At 44.2% G+C, this 22,025-nt stretch overlaps 1 protein-coding gene and 1 long non-coding RNA gene across 2 annotated transcripts in view; both read right to left on the minus strand.

Moving 5' to 3' along the window:
* The window catches only part of LOC309350414, a 691,638-nt gene that overhangs the window by 589,199 nt on the left and 80,414 nt on the right, over nucleotides 1-22,025 (minus strand). The gene's annotated exons all lie outside the window — the stretch shown is intronic.
* Nucleotides 439-20,562, minus strand: HADH (hydroxyacyl-CoA dehydrogenase). Its single transcript, XM_081877198.1, has 8 exons — nucleotides 20,360-20,562; nucleotides 16,032-16,160; nucleotides 12,339-12,496; nucleotides 8,128-8,254; nucleotides 6,365-6,454; nucleotides 5,219-5,291; nucleotides 2,163-2,279; nucleotides 439-894 (listed from the first exon to the last, which is right to left on the minus strand). The coding sequence occupies exons 1-8, from the start codon at nucleotides 20,477-20,479 to the stop codon at nucleotides 776-778; spliced, it is 933 nt and encodes a 310-aa protein (XP_081733324.1). The 5' UTR covers nucleotides 20,480-20,562; the 3' UTR covers nucleotides 439-775.

Below are 22,025 nucleotides of genomic sequence, written 5' to 3' on the forward strand. Positions count from 1 at the left end.
TGAATTTAGTGGAATCTGCATAAGCTTTAGTTGCAGTTGTAGCCACACTTAGATGGGTGGCTTTTAAATGAAGAAAAACAAAGGCTGGGAAGATCATACCTCAGTTTCCTTAGCAAGGGAGCCTCCTCCCTCCCCCCTTTTAAAATTATTAAGTAGTTTAGGAACTCTCGGCTGCTGTTCTAAGTCCCCCTCTCCTCTATTTATTAAGTAAGGCAAGGACTCGCGTCCAGGTTTAAAGCTGAAAACCTATACAGAGACAATAAAGGGGATAATGGTATAGGTATCACTCATTTGCACCAGTAGGTGCAAGCTTGCCTTTTATAAACTGTTACTGGTTGACCTGCAAAAACTGTGTTTCCACTTGCATTCAGAACAATGCTGTCATAATGCCACCTACTGGCCAAGAAGGAAAAAGATAAATTAAAAGCAGTGTGCTGCTTATCAAGATGATCTCGGGACTATTTTATTCGCATTCAAGTGTCCGCCTCTTAAACAGGATGCTTGTTACAAGTCGTATTAACTCAGACCCCATTTATTTGGCCTTTGAGACAGGGAGCTTATGAAAAAAAGGCACTTTGAGAATGTAAAGCTCTCAGAATCATAGATCGAGAAAATCATTGACCCGGGAAAACAATTGCCTCAAGACACATTGTGCATTTTGATTATACAGTAGTGTTGACTACTTCTTTTTAAAAAGCCCTGATTAAGCAGCATTACAAGTACATCCACGTGGCACAAAGAGGTTATCCTTAACTCTGGAAAAACATGGCAAAGTTCATTTGTATTTGTAAAATCCTTCTCCAGTCTTCTTCCCCAGCTTCTTCTCCTCTACGAGTTTATCCAGCAGCGGACTTGGCGCAAAGAGAGGGTTGTCTGGCTCCAACAAATGCCACCCTGGTGAGAGAGGGGGAAAGGAGCAGCGCGTGCCCGTTACGTAAAGTCTCAATTTGATCAGATGCTCGTTATTTTCAAGGCCTCGATTCCCAACTAACTCACCTGGGGTAGTTGAGAATGGAGGGGGAAACTGCACACTTCAACTGCTCAAAAAGGACTGGAGGAGAATTCCAGGACTAAATTCTGAAAATCCAGCAACCTCTTCCACTTTATTCAAGACTAAGCACAGGTCTTGGTGACTCAGGTGATGTTATGCAGATTCCCATAGTGATGAGAACTGTAGTCCAAAATCCATAGAACCACAGGTTCACTGAACCTGGCTCTAGGAGCACACACACACACAGCCCCAGGACCACTAAAACTCTCCCTAACATTGGGATTGTGGTGATACAACTGTCATCTTTAGCACCTCCAAGGGAACTGTTGACAAAGATCCCTCGCAGTGGGGGGGGGGAACCTACCATAAACAGTAGTTTAGTCAAGCTCACTCTTACCAGAAGCAAGACTGAGACAGACAATAAGGAACCCTCTTCTGTGATTCTCAGGAACAGTCACTTTCCCCCCATGTGAGAACAGCAACAGAATTCAACACAATTGAAGTTTCACAAAGCCCAGTTAGCAGTTTGCAAGAACAGGGGGCAGGGGATATACATCATATCTATTTTAACTTGTGAGCCACTTTGGGTTTCTCTTTCGATAAGGAAAGATGCATGTAAAATAGATACTGCTTTTTTCGCTCTATAAGACGTACCTTTTCCCTCCTAAAAAGTAAGGGGAAATGTGTGTGCGTCTTATGGAGTGAATGCAGGCTGCACGGCTATCCCAGAAGCCAGAACAGCTAGAGAGAGCACTGTGCAGCACTCCATCTAGCTGTTCTAGCTTCTGGCTTAGCCGCACGAAGCCTCCGCAGGGCACGGGGAGCCTTCATTCCCATGCTCTGCGGAGGCTTCGCGGGGCTATCCCTGGCTTTTGCGGGAGGTGGAGGAAGGGACAGAGCCCCCAAGAGCCACGCCGTCAGTGAAGGGCTGCCCTTCTCCCTCCTCGGGGAAAAGCCTGCAAGCTCCACACACACGCTCCTCACGGCTCGTGAAAGGGATAGCTGAGCAGAACCTGGGATGCATACAGGCTCTGCTCAGCGCTCCCTTTAAAGAATTCCCCCCCCCTTGCATTCCCCCTATAAAAACTAGGTGCGTCTTATCCTCAGGTGTGTCTTATGGAGCGAAAACTATGGCATATGTCATCAAGCTCGTCAGGAAAAATGTACATACCATCTATAATATATTTACTGGTATCCAGACCAACATAGTCCAGGAGTTCGAACGGGCCCATGGGATAGCCTGCCCCGAGCTTCATGGCAACGTCAATATCTTCCTTTGCTGCATCTCCTGAGGACACAGTTGATAGGCGGGTTACCAAAGGTCAGCATCTGTTCTCCCTTCTTTCAAGGCCTAAAACTTGGTTCCAACTCACTAAGGCATTTGCACTCCGCACTCAATAAAGCAGCAGCTTTTAAGAAGGCTTTGCTGCAGAAACTGCACAACATCTGTATACCAGTTAATAGATTATCACTAAAGGTGTGGCTTCCCAGTGGTTTGGGATGGGGACCACCTGATGTCCTGCTTTTAACAGAGGTCAGTGGCTTCAGCTTGACTCACTCCTCCCATTTACCTACAAATGGAGGTGAGTGGGCACAATAGCAGGGTCTGCATGGCAGTAGGCACATGCATTGCGGCTGATGCAAAAATGCAGGCTCAGTGCCCAGCATACAGAATCCTGTGCAGTGTAAAGAGATTCCATGACAGGGGCTTAGGCGATTCTTCAGAAAGCTGTGTTAAAGTAGAAAGCACTCCCTGAAAATGGAAAATCTGAAAAATCGTATGCCAGAACTTCCATCTTACTTTGATTTTTTTTTTTAGGAGGGTGTGAGCAAAAGGCCAAGGACCAAGCCATAAACTACAATTTAATACATAGAATTACACTGGCCTTTACCTCTCCTGCTGGAATGAATAAAACCTCTCTCAAGTCTGGCACAATTAAAGCAAAACATTGGGTTGCAATGAGATGCCAACCTTTTTCTTTTTTTTTACCACATTAGTTTTAATACATTTTCCAACAAGTTCTTAAAATCCCAAGTCTTAAATTTTTTAAAAGCCACATCAAAAACAAAAATCAGGATGCTACTTAGCCGAAGGGAGGGGGCGAAGATTTAAATTAAAGAATACATTTAATCAGACAAAGCCACATCCCGTTTCTCACCCATGTAAATTTAAAATGGATATATATTTTATGCATGCAGGAATGCAACATTTAACTGAAGCACTTTATATGGTGAGCTTTCAGATAAAACAAAAGTTGTTTCCATAATGCCACTCCTTTGCTTTTTGAAAAATCACTCTAATTTGTTCTTATACTGCCTTTGAGGAGTAATTAGCAGTATTTGTTGATGGATAAGCAAGAAGTATAGTTAATTTTGTTTCACAAGCTGAAGACACTTTTATGAACTACAAAGGGAGCTTTTAATATTTAAAATATATTTGCGGAGATCCTGATAATGGAGGTCTTTCATCTGCAAGGGAAGGCTGCTTTCCAAATAAAATGTTTGAAATAACATTCTTAATAGCAGACAACCATGAAAGGGGGCTTAATCTGAACAGTTACAAAAGAGTAACTTTCTCTTTAGCTTTTCACACAACAAGCGTGTTTCCTTTGAAGACGACAAGGCTCATTTCAAGGCAGGCTCTCAGGTATGAAAGACAAAAATAGTAATTCCTTATTTCCATCAACACAGTACCAGGGCAGGAACTGTCCAGCACTTTGTGCTAGCAGTTAATTTGCCCTCGGCTCATTATTCCTACTCCCATCAAACTGCTTTCATCAACCCCATCTACCCTACGAGACACTGTAGCAGTAAAATAGTACACAGAGAAGAGAAATGGATCACAATGCCCCAAGACATTTTCATTGCTCAAAAACATTTGTGCTGGCCCAGGAATGTAAGAAAGACTGGCAAAGAGAGAACTATGGGTAGACCATAGGATCCAATCTCCCAAAGACCAGTCTTTTTAAAGCAAGTTTCCTATCTCTAACGGCATCAACTATGTCTTTTTGGGAAATTGTTTGTCCCCGGTGCAGCATTTGGAAACCACTTAAGGTATCTTAACCAAATTTTGTGCGATGGTTCCTGAGATGAAGGATCAGGCAGGCTTTTTGTCTGCAAATGAACACCATTTTGAATCAAGATGGCGGACTGGATCTTTTAAAATTGCACTGATTTTATGCACTGGTGTAAAACTGCACTTAATTTTGCTGGTTTCTTAAAATTCCCAAGCAATGCCAGATGCGAGGCTAATATTGATGGCATAAAGATGGGTTTGAAAGTGTGAGCACCATGCTTGCAAACAAAAAATCTCTGAGCAAGATTTCCCAATGCTGCAGCAGGCCACCTGTACCTGGCATAGGTATTTACAGAACCGAATGTACAATTTGGATATTTTAGCCCAGAGTATACCCAGCCTGGGCAAGAAGAACAAAACTCATTATTCATTATGCCTACAGATGTATTTTTTTTAATACTCACTTTTCAGTTCATGTATCTAGATTCTTTTTGGCTCCAATTTTGTACATAGAGTTAAAATGAAAAAGCTTAAGAAGAACATTGTTCATTACAATGCCTCCAACTGCAATTTGGCACCTCCCAGTTTAATTGAAATGGTAGTTAATAGGTCCAGTTCCAGAGATATCCTCTGTCCCAAAGCTCAATAAGCTAATTTTGGGTATGGGGCGGGGGTGTCTTTAACAAATGAGTAAGAGTTGTAATGGCAGATAAGAAACACATTGTAATCTATCAAAAAGACTGGAATGTGGCCAAGCAGACTGTACTAACCAACTGCCACCAGAGTATGCAAAATGACACCAGCTCTCTAGTCCATGTTGTATTGTCAACACTGCTAGATAATGAACAAACTGGGCACACGGGGAATATAAGAGCAATGCTGCACTTACAATGAAAGAAAAGCAGAGTGACAGGGTGAATGAGGAAACACATGTCAGAATGGATCTGGTGTGGACTCTCAATTTGTGTGCATATGCCAAAAGGGTTTTGTCTAAATGAACAAAAAAACAACCATTTTCACACAAGTACCTACGTACTTCACAGGGGTAATTTCCCCACATTAACAGGAATAGTTCCAAGAATTTATTTTTCATTCTGATTTCTGACACGGTATGAAATGCCAGAGAAAATGATTGCTCGAGAACAACGTTCCACAGCACAACACAAATAAGCCGTTCATATCCCACAAAGCAGAACTCTGCTTATCTTTACCCCTCTCAAAGAGCCGAACTGCTTCCATCAGGTAAGGCACAAGGAGCCTGTTGACAATAAACCCAGGAGTGTCCTGTCAACAGAAAGACGGGGATTAAAGTGGACCCTATCAAGTTCTATTAAGTTAAGTTATTTCAAAAAGTGCCTACTAGGTTGAAAGCAAGAGGAAGGAGAATCAGCTACAGAATACAATGGACAAGTGATGCATTCCTTGTTATGCCAAAAATACTATGTTAGCATTTACAGAACTCATTCCAATGTTCAAAGTGCTTCACGTGCATTAGCTTGTAACTCTGCAAGTTAGACTAGTATTATTAACCAATGTCTCTGTGTTGTTTCTCCTTCTCCTCCACTTCAAAGCAGATTACAAAAAACCAATAATAATAATAACAACAACCCATAATTAAAATGCTGTTACTAAAGCAGAAACCAAACAGCAAGTATGTGAAGAGCCAAAACGAACAGTCAATAAATTATATTATGTAGCTCTGGCAGCGGCTGGTGATGGTGGCTGAAGCTGAGAAGCACTTGTCTAAGACCACCTACTGGCAGATTTAAATCAATGACTTCCTGCGCTTAGTCTTAGTCATTGCAGCACACTAGCTTATCTCATGAGCATCATGAATCTGTTTCTACAATATTTGTCGTTTCTACTATTCTCTTCCCGTCCTACCCCAAATCTCTTCTATTTGGCTTGGACTGGCCTTTCAGATATGATGATCATTTGTAATCAATCTAGTCAGTAATGGTGGTGGGTGGCCTCTGCGATTGGAAGAAGGCAGTGAGACCAACACTCTGTGGAACCACATCCAAGGGCAAGCAGAGCCAACTAATTCTAGTTTTCTCCCCATCCTCTTCCCTGTTCGAGTTCTACAAAGGCAGCAATAAAATTAAGGAGGAGGCAGCTGACAGCCAGAGCCACCCCTCGGATTGGTAAGAAGGCAGGCAGAGGGGGCTGGCAGAGCACTGAGTCTTATTAAAAAAATCATTTTTGGCAACCTGTTGTCCGTAATTTTTTTTTTTAAAAAATAAAAATTTAAAGGATGACTTCATGAGCAGAGCAGAAAAAATCCCCAATGCAGCCAAGTCTGAAGCACCCTGAACTTACCTGGACCTCCCCGCTCCCACAATATAAAATATACTTGCCTTACAAGAGACTGGATTCTTCCCCAATGCTTTGCTGAAATCCATGAGGGACTCAAAAGTCTTTTGGCTGGTCATTGGCGTCTTGATAACCTAAAAACAAAACCATCAAAGGTGGGTGGGCTGGGGGAGGGGTTTCTCTTTACGTCAACAACAAGTTTAACTTTCATAAAAGAAGCCATCCTGGGAGAGGGACCAACACAATACTTGCTCACACATTACACTGAACACAGGTACATGCTGTCTCTACACATGCAGAAGGGAGGGGGGCTATTATTGCTCTGTTGCTGTTCTTATTTTTATAATGTAATTTTATGTTGTGAACTGCCCTGAGATCAACAGGTGAAGGACAACACACAAATTTAATAAATAGTAATAGTAATAGAAGCAAATAGAAGTAATAGAATGCATGAAAGAGCATACACTTTATGATTTCTACAGCTCAACTATTGTGTATGCAGGCTATCCACTTGTTGAACATTATTATTGTTATTTATTAAATTTGTATACCATCCGTAGATCTCAGGGTGGTTCACAATCCGTGGATCTTGGGGGGGGGGGGATAATTGGTGGAGATTTGGTGTACGCATACCATGCTTTCCCTAGGTACAAGTAATCTATATCTGAGTCAGCTACTCATGAGAAAGAGTCTACATGCAGTGATTAAAAAAAAAAATCATCTGTAACTCTTTTCTGGATAAAAAGCTGCATTCTGTTCACATGTAAGATCTCACTGGTCTGTCTATATGGTTATGTTCATGAGGAGTTTCCTATCCCGGGATAGTCATTTTGAAGAGCTTTCCTTGTTCTTTCAGGGACGATCAGCCGGAAGTAAGTTCACCTGTTTCTCAGCAGCCCTGTTGTGGCTCCAGTTCTCTCTACTCTCACCATCAGAGGGAATAACAGAGCCCCACCTGAATATTCAGTGCCACCTTAATTGAGCAGCTTTTACCCTCTGAACACCTGTGCTATCAAAATAGCACTAGAAATGACCAGAGCAGAACAACAAGTGTTGCTATGGGAAACCCTCACTTGGCAGGTGTGCCTAGCACGGACCCCACTCACTTGTGGGTGTCAGATACATCTTCTCCCCCAGGCCTTCCGAGGGTGCCGACATAATGTGATAGTTGTGAATCAATATTCTGTTCTTTCTGCTCAATTTTTTAAAATTTTGTTTTAAAAATTCTGATGTTTAAATCACATCCTGGTTTTTACTGTAGATTAACATGATTCTATCTGTGGTGCTGGGACGTGGGTGGTGCTGTGGGTTAAACCACAGAGCCTAGGACTTGCTGATCAGGTTGGCAGTTCGAATCCCCGCGACGGGGTGAGCTCCCATTGCTCAGTCCCTGCTCCTGCCCACCTAGCAGTTCGAAAGCACATCAAAGTGCAAGTAGATAAATAGGTACTGCTCTGGCGGGAAGGTAAACGGCGTTTCCGTGTGCTGCTCTGGTTTGCCAGAAGCGGCTTAGTCATGCTGGCCACATGACCCGGAAGCTGTACGCCGGCTCCCTCGGCCAATAAAGCGAGATGAGCGCCGCAACCCCAGAGTCGGTCACGACTGGACCTAATGGCTAGGGGTCCCTTTACCTTTACCTTTATCTGTGGTGCAAAAACCTGCCCTGGGATCATGACTGATCAAATGCGGAGACCGAAGGTGAAACAAACAAACAAACAAATAAACATGGAGAACCTCTACAACACACACGTAGCAAGACACCCTGACCATGCTGCAACATTTTAGAACATTTTCAAAACCCTTTTACCTCCACAAGTTTCATCAAAGGCACTGGATTAAAGAAATGTAGGCCACCAAAGCGATCCTGCCTTGTGGTAGCATTCGCTATCTCTGTGATGGGCAATGATGAAGTGTTGCTGGCAAATATGGTATGCCTGTGGAGAAACAACATGCATTTGGCATCACTTGCATCTGTTTTCAGAGAGCCAGTGTGGTGTAGTGGTTAAGAGCGGTAGTCTCGTAATCTGGGGAACCGGGTTCGCGTCTCTGCTCCTCCACATGCAGCTGCTGGGTGACCTTGGGCCAGTCACACTTCTCTGAAGTCTCTCAGCCCCACTCACCTCACAGAGTGTTTGTTGTGATGGAGGAAGGGAAAGGAGAATGTTAGCCGCTTTGAGACTCCTTAGGGTAGTGATAAAGCGGGATATCAAATCCAAATCCAAACTCTTCTTCAGTACTCTACAGGCTCTTTATTTTTATTCATACCCCACATTTTTCCTACAAGGAGTTCAAGGTGGCATACATGGTTCTCTCTCTCCTCATTTAATTTCCACAACAATCCTGTGAGGTAGGTTAGGCTGAGAAGCAGTGACAGGCCCAACACCACACAGTGAGCCTCATGGATGAGTGGGACCTTGAATGCTGGCCTCTCAGGTCCTGGTCCAACACTTTACAGAAGTAAAGAGACAGAACCCTGGAAATTTACTGCTTGAAATTAAAATGTCTGGGAGCAGGGACAGATAAGTCCCTCTCTTGCTTCCCGACCAAGCGTGCCTGTGAGGGTGGGCAGGACCTCCCACTAAACATGTCAAAACCTGAACAGGTTCGTATGAGGCAGTATGGTCTTTCAGATAGCTTAGTCCAAAGCCATATAGAGGTGATAACCAGTACTTTGAATTCTGCCCAGAAACAGACCAGTAGAAAATGGAGCTGTTCTAGCAAAGCAGCCGTATACTTCCTACAGCCAGCCCCCGTTAGCAATCTGGCTGCAGTTTTTTGAGTCAGATAAAGTTTCTGAGCACTTTCCCAAGGCAGCCCCACATAGAGCATGTTAAAGTACAGTGGTACCTCGGGTTAAGTACTTAATTCGTTCTGGAGGTCCATTCTTAACCTGAAACTGTTCTTAACCTGAAGCACCACTTTAGCTAATGGGGCCTCCTGCTGCCGCTGCGCCGCCAGAGCACGATTTCTGTTCTTATCCTGAAGCAAAGTTCTTAACCTGAAGCACTATTTCTGGGTTAGCGGGATCCGTAACCTGAAGCGTATGTAACCCAAGGTACCACTGTAATAGTTTATAGAAGCAGCAGGGATGCTTGACACTGATACCACAATTCCTGGGTGAACTTCCCTCTGAGGTTCAAACAGCAGTTACCCCATTGTTTTTTTTTGCACCAGGTAAAAACGTCTTTCTCACCCAGTCCTTTGGCTTAGTTGTTAGTGCTGGAAATGGGGCCTGGCCTTCTACTACTTATACTGCAATGCAACATATTACGTTATGCCTATTAGGAGGTTTTTATTGAGCATCATGTTTATTATGTTGTACCCCGCTCTAAGGTTGAATTTAATAAACAGCAGGCTTGGGATACTTAAAATAAAATAAATTGCAACCGTATTTTAAGTTGGTTGTATTTGTGTGATTTACTTGCTCTTTAGATATGCAGCAGTTGCATTAAGTCCCATGTACCCAGAAACAACAAAACCTTACTAGCTGCGGTGTTAAAAAGTTACATCTTACATCTTATTTCATAGTCTTCAAAATGCTGTGTCTTTCTCAATCTCAAGTAAAGATTCAGTGACACAGAAGTCATAGCCAGATGTCCCTCCAACAAGCTTTCAGTTCTGAATAAGCGTCTACATGGCACACTCTTTTAAAGCACAGCCCTTAAAATTCCAGCACCACTCCAATACCCTTAATAAAATCTATTCCCATATTTGCAGCGCCACCTTGTGGGCTATATAATGGGAATAAAAATTAAAATAGTATGGTTCAGAAGTCCAGTGAATTATTAACAGGTTTAATGCAAGATTTACTCAACTGTGTGGTGCAATTAATTAATAATAATATTAGCTGCAGTTTAAAGTTTGCCACTTGATTAATCTAGTACCCTTCTGAACTGATTATGTGTAACGCTCCATGTTCCAGAGCCCAGGTGGCTGCAGTCAGTAGGAATGCCTTTTTGCAGTTAGGGCTGGTAGGCCAGCTGCAACTTTTCCTGGGCATAGATACTTTTGCCACTGCAATTCATGCACTGATAACCTCAAAACTGGACTACCATAATGCAACTGTGAGGATTCCCTAAAGGCTGGTCTGGAGGCTGAAGCTATACAGGCGACTCCTCACTTGAACATAACCGCAGGGAAATATGTAAGTAATTCAATTCTAAACTGAAATGGCAGGGGAGAGCTGGATGGCCTGAGCCAAAGAGGATGTCCATGAGCCAGAAGTCCAGGATGACAACGACTCCAAGGGGTCCAAAATGGCGTGTGGGAGCTCTTGCTGTTGCCACACTACTCAGCTCAACAGCTGTTGGGCAGAAAGCTGCAGGCATTGCAATGGGCAACCCACTTACACACATTTCACTTATGCACACGGAGGGGCCTGGAACGAAACTTCTGCATAAGTGGGGAGTCGCCTGTATTGCAAAATGCAGCAGCTAAGCTATTCACTGGGGCGTCCTGCTATTACATGCCAAGAGGTTACGGGTCAAGTTTGATGCTTTGGTTCTCCCCTGTAAAGCTCTAAACTTGGAACCTGGTTAGTCGAAGGTACACCTTACCCTACTTGGTCTGAGGCCCCCAAGTTGTGTTCCAGTCCTTGGAGACTTGCTTAGCCGCAGGTTGTGGACTCTCCTTCCTTGGAGGTTTTAAAGCAAAGGTTGGATGGCCGTGTGTCATGGATGCTTTAGCTAAGATTCCTGCATTGTAGGGGGTTGGACTAGATGACCCTTGGGGACCCTTTTCAACTCTGCAATACTATGATTCTATGGCCAGGGAGGGCTCCTCCGCAGTGGTACCCTGTCTAGGGATTGCCATCGAAGCTGATGCAAGCGCCAACACTGATGGTGTTTCAAAGCCTGCTAAATGCATATTTATGTTCCCAGGCATTTGTGGGCAATTAATTTCAGTGAGACCTTAATTGTACCCTGGATTGTCAGCTGTTATCTTTATCTCACTGAAATGTTATTTTTTAAAATGTTACTGTACAGCACCTTGAAGCTTGATGCGAGAGGTGGCGCAGAATGTTTTAGTAAATAATAAATGTAAAATGTAACAGACTACTATCTACTATGGAACAAGAATAAGGAGTCAGCAGACTGCCCACAAACATTCAGTAATAACCAAATCAATCTGATAAATATACCACTTTAGAATAGGCCTTTATTAATCCCCCCCCCCCTCTTAGCTGGTTATTTTATCAATCTAGAAAAAAGTATAACGCTGCTCACTTAAGGGTAGGATTCTTCAGAAACTGCAGTGGTAGCAAAGATTAAATTTCTTTGGCATGAGCAGCTGGAGGCCTGGGCGGGACTTTACATAAATAATTGGTTGGAGGTGGCTCTTTGGCACGGGGATATCTTTTTAATCTTTGCTCACAAGCGGAGAACTGCTCCACCTCCGTTCGCTTCAGAAGTTAGTATCTTCACTCATTTCTCAGGCCTCTCCCCGAAAAAAAAAGAAAGAATCAGGGGATCTTCAAATGATTAGCTACCACCAAATAATATATACAGAATTACGATGAGCTTCCAAACTTCCTGTAGAACTTAAATCTTCATACTGAATGCTTTCTTTTGAAGCATCTCAGTTTGCACTGCTGGTGAAATAGCTGAAATATTTATTTCCTTTTTCACTTTTAATTGAAGAGGCACCTCTTTGCCCAAGTTTTTGGGACAGCTCACCAATCAATCTTGGAATAATCACTGTCTGCTTAACGATCGTAGGTTTCACATACCAGCTCACAGTCCCCTCTCCCATTTAATCTGCTTTCAGTAAGTGGGGAGAGAAACCCTGGAACCAACAACCCATTTTGTGATATCCCAATAATCTGTCTGCAAATTCAAGTCCCCATCTGGAAGCATCCGAAAAGTCTAAATATCTAGCTAAACACCAATCAGTGGGAAAGAGTGGCTAGATAGAAGATTTCAGTTTGCCTCCCCTCCTCTGTACAGGCCCATATTTTAGTGAAAACTAGTAGATAACAAGGACATTCTGCATTAGTTTTGTAACATTTTATGAACATACTCTGGTGCAAACTTATCCAATGTCTTAAAGAGCTCGTTTTTTACTGCCAAGTTTTCCACAATGGCTTCCACTACGAGGTCAGTGCTGTGGACTACAGAGACTGGATCTGTGCTCGTGGTCAGGTTCTTTAAGGTCTTCTCAATGAACTCAGCACCAGCCTGAGAAAAAACAAAAATCTGTTCACAGAGCATTTCATTTGCCTTCATAGGAAGGATTACAATTTCAACAGTAAAAATGTGTTTCAACAAATATAGTGCTGCACATTAAAATTAAGAGCTCCTGCTAGCTGTGCATGAATGTTGCAATCCCCCAGTCTCCTAGCACACCGCTGCTCCTAACACACCATATAGACTATTATCATTACTATTATTAAATCTGTATACCGCCCTGTATCTGTAGATAAAACATAAAAAACAGAAAATACGTAATAAAAACAAAGGCAACCCAGTAATTCCCCCCTCCCAAACACATTTTAAAAGCGAAGCAGATGTCAATCAACCAAGTTTAACCGAGTTAAAAAGGAACATTTTTGCCTGACATCTAAAGGTGTATAATGAAGGCGCCAGCGGAACGTCCCTGGGGAGAACAGTCCACTAGCAAAGTACAGTATTTACTTGAGTCTAATGCGCCCTTAATTTTTGCAATGTAATTTGTGAAAAAAGGTGGCCAAAAATGGTGAGCATTAGATTTGAGTAAATACGGTAAATTAATTCAAGAGAAAAGCAAATAGCCTCAATAACTGACTTGACAATGGAACAGAAATATATCCGATGGCCACCTACTTGGGGACGCAATGCAAGCTGCAAAATGAGACTTTTTCCACAGTCCCTACTGCCACATGGTATGCATGATTATGTGTTATTTACCAGTGTTCAGCCAGTTTTCCATCCGTTTTTTGCACCACTTGCGTTCCAGTTCTCGTCTGGCCTCTTTCATAGCCTGGAGCAGCTTGGGCTGCACAAAGCCGGAGGAGACACTCAAGAGTGATAATGTCAACCGCCCATTTCATCTCATCATTTCATACCGAGAGACCAGGGCTTTGACAGGATCACCAGCTTTCTCAACTGAAAAATTCCCCAGAACATCCAGGAGCATATCCAGCTCCATCAGTCTCTGAGGGTGGGCCATCCAAATGGGCCCACCACCCTTACAGCGGGGAACTGCCCCTGTCAGTCCAAACTTAACCAAATAATGATCTGGCCATGAGAAAGGGAGTGCATTGCCTTCCCACTATCTGTCAGTTTGCATTTCTTAGTGCAGAAAGTGCACTGATGTGTAGAGATCTTTCCTATTCTGATTAATACAAGATGATTCTAGAAGCTACTAGAACAGGGGTCTGCAACCTTTAAGACAAAAAGAGCCACTTGGACCCGTTTCCGAAGAAAAAAAAACCTGGGAGCCGCAAAGCAAGCCAAATGTAAATAACCACACATTCTTCCCCTTCCCCCATTCTCTCTCTTTTCCCTGAGTCTATTTCAGATAGCAAAGAGGGGTATGGTACCTCTCATATCCATTTTTTGCAAAGCACCATGTGCATAGAGGGCATTATACAAATTAATACATAGAAAAGTGTCTGTCCCTCCCTGCAGTTCAACTCCCTCTCTTTTTACTAACCATATCCATTCCTTCTGCTGGTGCAACTTTCTCATCATTTCTACATAGCAGCATTTATAAACCAGTGCCAGAGTAACTGGGTGAAAGGAAGGTGAGAGGGAAGAGATATGAATATTTATGTGTGTATATGTATACATACATACACCTACACAATTACAGGTTTGAAGCCAACTTAAAATAAAAAGAGCTGGTAAGCAAAGGAATCTGTGGTGCTTTCCATGGGATCCGGGGACATGTCAGCTAATACTCTTCCCTTTCTTCTTCATTTGCTTGTCTCTGCAGCAAATCTCGAGGGGGAAGGGAGAAGGGCAGCAATTGCATAGGCACGAGAGAACGGGTGAAATCCCGCATGCAGGATTTTGGTGCCTACCAGCCCCCCTCCCTCTGCAATTGCTCTTGTGCTCCCCCGCCTGTCCTGCTGGCTACCTCTGGACCCCCTCCTCGTCACTGACGTAATTCACCCCTTCCTCCCTGACAGGGAGGGCGGGCCCATTCTGTGGTTCACCTCAGGTGCTCTCCCTCAACTCGGCAGCCACTCAGAAGCAAGGCACAGAAAAGGATCCCAAAGCACCACCGCCACCCCACACACACACACACCGCCATTTCCCTCGAGCGAGCGCTCTCTCCCTCGCCTCAGGTGCCTCGCGCGCGGGGCTGAGGGGAGCGTGGCCTGGGTGGGCGGCTCTCAACGTCAAGCAGCGCAGCGCGGGGGGCCTGAGGGTGGGCGGGCGGGCTGCCGCAACGGCAAAAGAGAGTGCGCCTGCATGTGGACGCACCTGTGTGTGGCAGGTGCCAGCGGTGGCAGTGGCAGCGGTGTCCACCTGAGGGGAGAATCGCCGCTGCGCCTTCCTGCCACAGCCCTCCTCCTCTTCTTCCTTGCTCCCTGCACCATGAGGGAAGAGGCACCCCGGAGCTGCGGCAAAGGTTTAAAGGAGCCACATGCGGCTCCGGAGCCACGGGTTGCCGACCCCTGTACTAGAAGCTTCTCTGTGTGAGAAAAGCAGGCAGAAGGGTCATGAGTTGTTTGGGTTATACCTTCTGGGAAGCTGGTTTGAACTGGTTTTCTTATCTCTTCCAATTAAGGTCATGCTGACTATAAATATAGGACAGAAGGAGCCTGGGTTTTACTTTCTCTTTCTCTCTCTCTTCCTTCTGGTGTGGTGTTCTGTTTCTGTATGCTACAGTGTTAAGTTTTACTCTTGTTACAAGTTTGTAAATTTTTGTAAGTGCTGCAAATGGATATTTTTATGGACTGTGCCAATCCTGAATGTACAGTGGTACCTCGGGTTAAGTACTTAATTTGTTCCGGAGGTCCGTACTTAACCTGAAACTGTTCTTAACCTGAAGCACCACTTTAGCTAATGGGGCCTCCTGCTGCTGCCGCACCACCGGAGCACGATTTCTGTTCTCATCCTGAAGCAAAGTTCTTAACCTGAAGCACTATTTCTAGGTTAGCGGAGTCTGTAACCTGAAGCGTATGCAACCTGAAGCGTATGTAACCCGAGGTACCACTGTATCTGGATTTGTGACCATTACACTCATTTGCCTTCAGCACAAGTAAAGCTCTGTCGGATGAAGTACTATTGCCTCTGCTCTCTTTTTGGGAACTCTACAACGTGTTTTACGTTTTTCCCTGAACACGAATGACGTCATCTTCATATCATTAGGGACAATATGTAAGGATGGGAAGGGCAAGATTCAGTTCCTCAATTTGCTAAGAAGTGTGTATGTGCAGGTCCACACAAGCAAGTGGTTAGAAGGGTTGTAGACTGTCGGCAGCCCTAGGTACTGAATGCAAGATCACCTTCTTACAGTTCCCTTTTGCAAGGGTAACATGTGCAGAAAATCAGCCTACGTATGGAAGTTTGCTTCTGCTTGTTGACTGTGGTTGGGGGCAGAGAAAAGAGCAGAGTTGTTGTAAGCGTGGAGTTCAACCCAGCTTGAAAGGAATCTATTTAAAATATTATGCTAATCTAACATTGCTGCAATTGTCTATCTAGTCATTACAAACAAACAAACAAGGTAGATTTGTCACATGCAACCATTATTTCCAATGTTTATAAATAATAAAGATCCCACCTCAGGTTTGTCTGCAAACTTTTTCTTTGTCAGCTTTTTCAAACTATCCTCGATTCCTTTCTTGGATTTATTCAGTATTTCATCTGACTGGTCCACTAATATAACAGTGTGGCCAGTTGCTGCAGCAATCTACAGGAAAAACAGGGGAGAAAAATAATGATGAAAAAGGAAAGCAACCCATGGAAAAAAAGAGGTGAACACCCATTACTAATATTTAATTATTTAGTACATTTATATCTGCCTAACAACCAGAGTTCAAGGTATGGTTCTGTCCTCACATTTTATCTTCACAACAAATCTGTGAGGTGGATTTGTGGCTGAGATTGTAGCTGGCCCGGATCACTCAGTGAGCTTCACAGAACTCCAGTCCTAGCCCAACACTCTTAACCACTATACTGCTCTGGATCAGCAGCACAGGAACCTGACTTATAGCAAATCAGACCATCACTCCAGCTGCCTCAGTACTGTCTACACCAGGCATGGCCAAACTTGGCCCTCCAGCTGTTTTGGGACTACAACTCCCATCATCCCTAGCTAACAGGACAAGTGGTCAGAGATGATGGTAATTGTAGTCCCAAAACAGCTAGAGGGCCAGGTTTGGCCACGCCTGGTCTACACTGACTGGCAGCATCTCTTCAGGGTTTCAGACAGGGGCCATTTGCGATGCTACTCGAACATGCCTGGGATTGAACTGGAAACCTTCTGCATGCAAAACAGAGGCTCTACAACTGAGCTATGGCCCTTCAGTGCCAAGAAGTGCAGCTAAACATCTACAGAAAGAACCCAGCATTGTTCAGCAGCTGCCAACAAGGATAAAGAGCTACCTTCTATATGGAGTTCAGATCTCTGACCCTAGCTCCTTATCAGACAGATTATCCAACCTTCCCAGTGTTTCATCCTTGCCAACAAAATATACCCATGATGAAAACTGTGAGATTATAAAAGCAAAAAAAAAAACAAAGGGCCTTGCTCCAGTTTATCATCTGGGTACATAAAGTGGATAAGCAGGAAAGAAAATGCCATGTGTGTTTTGTTTGAGTGTTTTGAATCATCTTCAGCTAAACCTTATCCAGTTTTAGTGCCCCAACTCGGCAGCAAACTTTTGCAACAGTCTTCAGACTAGCAACTGAAACTGGTTGTGCCCAAACGTGCCCCCTAAAGAATAATTCAGTTCGATAAGTGTTGGGCTTAGTAACAAAAATATATGTGTCTGTGCACCTAGAGATCTCCTCCCTTCAGGCCATAAGAAAATCTAAGAGCTTTGAAGAAGTTCAAACATCTGTCATCGCTATGTGCCCAAAGTGGCAGTGATCCCAACTGGGAACAAGAATTAAAGCAAGCAGTCTTAGGTGGTAGGGTGAGGTAGTTTCGGCCCTCTACCTTCTGGAAAAAAAACAAAAAAGGGGGGAAGGGTGAAATTGATGAATTGTGAGGGAAGACCAAACATTTCCCTAGGTACCAAAGGGCAGGCAGTATCACTGCAAATGGAAAATGTGCCTCAGCCAACCCTCACATTCCTTACTGGAGCAAAAGGCACTCAGCAAAAAGAGACAAGGGTTTTCAAGATGAACCTTCACCTGTCACACCCACAGAGACCAAACATGGTAACAGAACTCATTTCCTGCTTTAGAAAAGTTACTTTGTAATAGCAATCATTTCCCCCACAAAAAACCAGACATTCTCTGACATGGCAAGACCTAGTTCTAGAAGAAAATCTCTTATTTGCAATACGAGATGTTCTTGGAAATTTAACATATATATTTTAAAAATATATATTTGGGATAAAGGTTTCTGCAATAAGCTGGGTAGTGCATTTTTATGATGTTAGCAAAATACCCTTCCTTATGGGGTGTATATAAATAAATGGTTGCCTTTTACTGCACCAGCTTTTTAGTGTATACAAGATAGCAAAAATTGTCATTTCACTTGCAGACCTTGAGTAACTTGAAGACTTGCATACTCCTACATAAAATAATCTACAAAATGTGCAAGATAGTAAGCAGTTTTGGGAACAAGGCCAGCACAATACATTTTGCTGCCTGAGACAAAGAAGAAGATGGCACCCCTATCACTGCATGTATAGAAGCCAACTGGACAGGAACAGGAAGATGAATCTTATTCAAGACCGTGCTCAATGGGAAGCAGGCGAGGAGTACCGGTAGTTACAGGTTTTTTTAATGTTTTTATAAGCAAAGAATGAAAAAGACATTTAAGTAAAGAACACAGAAATGATACCATAAAACCAATCTTGGATATGTTAAAATAGAAACTTGAGCAGTACAGTTACAGTCTGGTTATAGAGCCAATTGCTATATTCCTTTCACTTCAACACATCTTGTAGAGAAAAACACACAAAGGATGATGTTAGTACCAGTATTACAGGAATGGATCAGACCAATTATTATTTTAAAAACAAAACAAAGGGATTGTGCAACGCTCAAATCGAATTGAAATTGAAAATTCACTCAATTTCCCTACAAGACAGAGGTGTACTGTTGGAGGGGTGTGTGGGAAACACCTTTTGGTGTTCCCACTTTTGTGCCGAGGGCCTTCTGGCGGTTCCTTCACTGTGAGGAGTGAGGTTGCAGGGGAACAGGCAGAGGGCCTTCTCGGTAGTGACACCTGCCCTGTGGAACACCCTCCCATCAGATGTCAAGGAAATAAGCAGCTATCCTATTTTTAAAAGACACCTGAAGGCAGCCCTGTTTAGGGAAATTTTTTAATGTTTGAATTTTATTCTGTTTTTAATATTCAGTTGGGAGCCGCCCAGAGTGGCTGGGGAAACCCAGCCAGATGGATGGGGTATAAATAATTAATTTATTATTATTATTATTATTATTATTATTATTTATTAGAGAACGAGGAAGGTGTTCATGGTGAGCTCTGGAACCTCTTTTTCTAGAAAAACAGCACTCCCTTTAACCATTTTTGAGTCTCTGGAAAAACAAGCAAAAGAGCAAACATTTGTAACGTTTTTCCTCTGCCTTTCCAAAAGGCGGTTTACACTTCAACAGCAAAACCACAATTAAAGAATCTCTGTGAAACCCAATGTGACATGCATGTAACTTGCAACAGCAGTATTATCTACTGCCCTGCAGCATAATACTGTTGAGCAACAGCCACAACCTAAAAGAGACAGGCGCCAGCTCTCAACAGATCCTGAAAGGCAGATTACCAGGAGAGGTATAAAAATCACACGTGACTGGAGAGAAGGTCCACAATCCTATCACCACACCCCAAAAAACCCTCTCCCTTATCACTGCTCACAGCCTCACACAGAGGGAACTCAAGGTACAGTGCATTTGTATATTGTGTTTTATGGTCTACTGTTTGCACAATCCCAGACTACTGAACACAATACTGGTTTCTTCCTTGGCACAGACGGGCTTGTTTGGGAGCTCCTTTGCTGGTGGCGTTAATTTTGAAGTGGGAATCCTCAACTCCAGGCAAGCAACTCTTATTGCAAAGGGCCTTCACAGCTGCAAAAAAATTAAGCAACCACATGACAAAACATGTGATCATGGATGGGCATTAAGTTGTACTACTCTTTATTAGTCCTCCTGAGGTAAAAATCCCACACATCTGGATAGTTAATGCATTTTTCTGCAGGGGCAGAAAATTCTAATTTCTCTCCCCCCCCCTCCGGGGGTAAATATGTAATAATAACTTGAAATTTGATGCTCTCTCCTCCTGCCTAAGACCTTGAACACTTACCATGACATTTGCTCAACCACATTCCACTCAGGCCACATGCATTTCGCTGCCTATCTGATATGAAATGTGCATCTTCCCAGCCAAGACACCCAAGCGCAATTTTGCTTCTGGTCTTCAACAAGCCATGCAGCCGAGGAAGGAGAACCTGAGCAACAAGCCTGCACTAGCCATGCACTCAAGTGGGCGGGAAGCCTCCGAGTTCATAACACCTGCAACACACACACACACACACACACACGTGTGTCCCGTACACACGTGTCAGGGACAAAGGGGCGGGGCACATTTACCACGTCGGGAGGCCAAGCTTCCCAGCTGCTCTGAGAAACCCTTACGATAATATTTGCATAACCTACCAATATCCTCCGCTTGTAAAGAGGCGTTCAGAAATTAAACTCGAAAGGAGTTTTCCTGGCAAGAGACAAGATTGTTGGGAGTTTGCGAGGCTTCGGGGCACCCAAAATTCCTCGGTGCAATGCAAGGAGGGATTACATTTTTAAGACTAAAAAAAAGAAAATGTTTTCTTGGCAAGTACTGAAGTACTGCTGCAGCTGCCGCCCCTTTGCAGCAGCAGCCGCCGCCCGCGCAGCGCCCCTTCCGCCCCCCGCGCAGCTCACCTGGGCGATCCCGGCGCCCATGAGGCCGCCGCCGATCACCGCCACATGCTTCACCACCAGTTTCTTGGCGGCGGCGGTGGCGGACGAGAAGCGCACGAACGGGCGGGTGGCGAAGGCCATGGCGAAGCCGGGAGGAGCAGGAAGGGTCTAGGCCGGGGGTGGGCGCCGCGGAGCCGCGCGCCGAGCAGGAGCCTCTGCAGCCCGGGCGGAGGAGGAGGAGGAGGAGACTGGGGAAGAGGGCGGGAGCTCGGGCCTTAAAGGCGTCCCCGCCTCCGCCACTTTTGCAGCTCCCCTCCGCATTGCCTTGCTTGCTTTAGGGCCCTATGGGGAGATGTAGGTGGCCAGCTCGTTTCCCCGACCCTATCCAGCTCCGGGCTGCTCTTCAGACATTGTTTCCAGCAAAAGAAAAGAAAAATATGCACGCTCAAAATATTCCCTCGGGAAAACTCGTGGCAAAGGTCACGTCTGAAGCCTGCATTTAAAGCTCCTGGCTCCCCACCCACCACCCGCCAGGAATCTTGGGATTTGTAGTTTGTTCCGGTCAGTGCGTAGTGATGCATGGAAGTGAGAGCTGGACCATCAAGAAGGCTGATCGCCGAAGAATTGATGCTTTTGAATTATGGTGCTGGAGGAGACTCTTGAGAGTCCCATGGACTGCAAGAAGATCAAACCTCTCAATTCTGAAGGAAATCAGCCATGAGTGCTCACTGGAAGGACAGATTGTGAAGCTGAGGCTCCAATACTTTGGCCACCTCATGAGAAGAGAAGACTCCCTGGAAAAGACCCTGATGTTGGGAAAGATGGAGGGCACAAGGAGAAGGGGACGACAGAGGACGAGATGGTTGGACAGTATTCTCGAAGCTACAAACATGAGTCTGACCAAACTGTGGGAGACAGTGGAAGACAGAAGTGCCTGGTGTGCTCTGGTCCATGGGGTCACGAAGAGTCGGACACGACAAAACGACTAAAGAACCGGTCCATGCAGTGAGATAGGCAAACCTGGCCGTCCAGATGTTTTGACACTACAACTCCCACCATCCCTGTCCTGTTAGCTAAGGATGATGGGAGTTGTAGTCCCAAAACAGCTGGAGGGCCGAGTTTGGCAATGCCTGCTATAGGTGATTAAGGAGTGCAGCTCTGTTAGGGGTCCATGCTTAGGCATTAAAACTTTTCATGGCTGCCTTAGCAACTGCAGGAGTCAGATTGTTACTGCCATTATATATAAAAGGGATTCGGCTGCAGTGCTAAAACATTCTAGGGAGAAAACCCCATGGAACGCAATGGTCCTTGCTTTTGAGTAAATGGCCATAGGGTTGCGCTTGTTAAGTCAGACGCATTTGTTAACCAGAAATGGAGTTCGTGAGGTCGCCCTGCAAGTCTGTCGCTGCAAACTTTAGAACTTGTTGCGCCATTAAGCAGAAGATAAAATGGGCTCTAGCTTATGCCACAAGGACATCTGGAGCCACAAAACTATTGTTTACTTTAAAAAAGTGAAAGCAAATAATGACTGTTTGCCATCTAAAAAGACCTACCATAAAATAATAATAATAATAATAATAATAATAATAATAACAACAACAATAACAATAACAATAATAATGGAGACGCTCCTTCAGATATACTGGGCCAAGGCTGTTTAGGGCTTTAAAGGACCGCAGCAACACTT

Source organism: Podarcis erhardii (genome assembly GCF_964252035.2).
Source record: "Podarcis erhardii genome assembly, chromosome: 9".
NCBI classification, from domain to species: domain Eukaryota; kingdom Metazoa; phylum Chordata; class Lepidosauria; order Squamata; family Lacertidae; genus Podarcis; species Podarcis erhardii.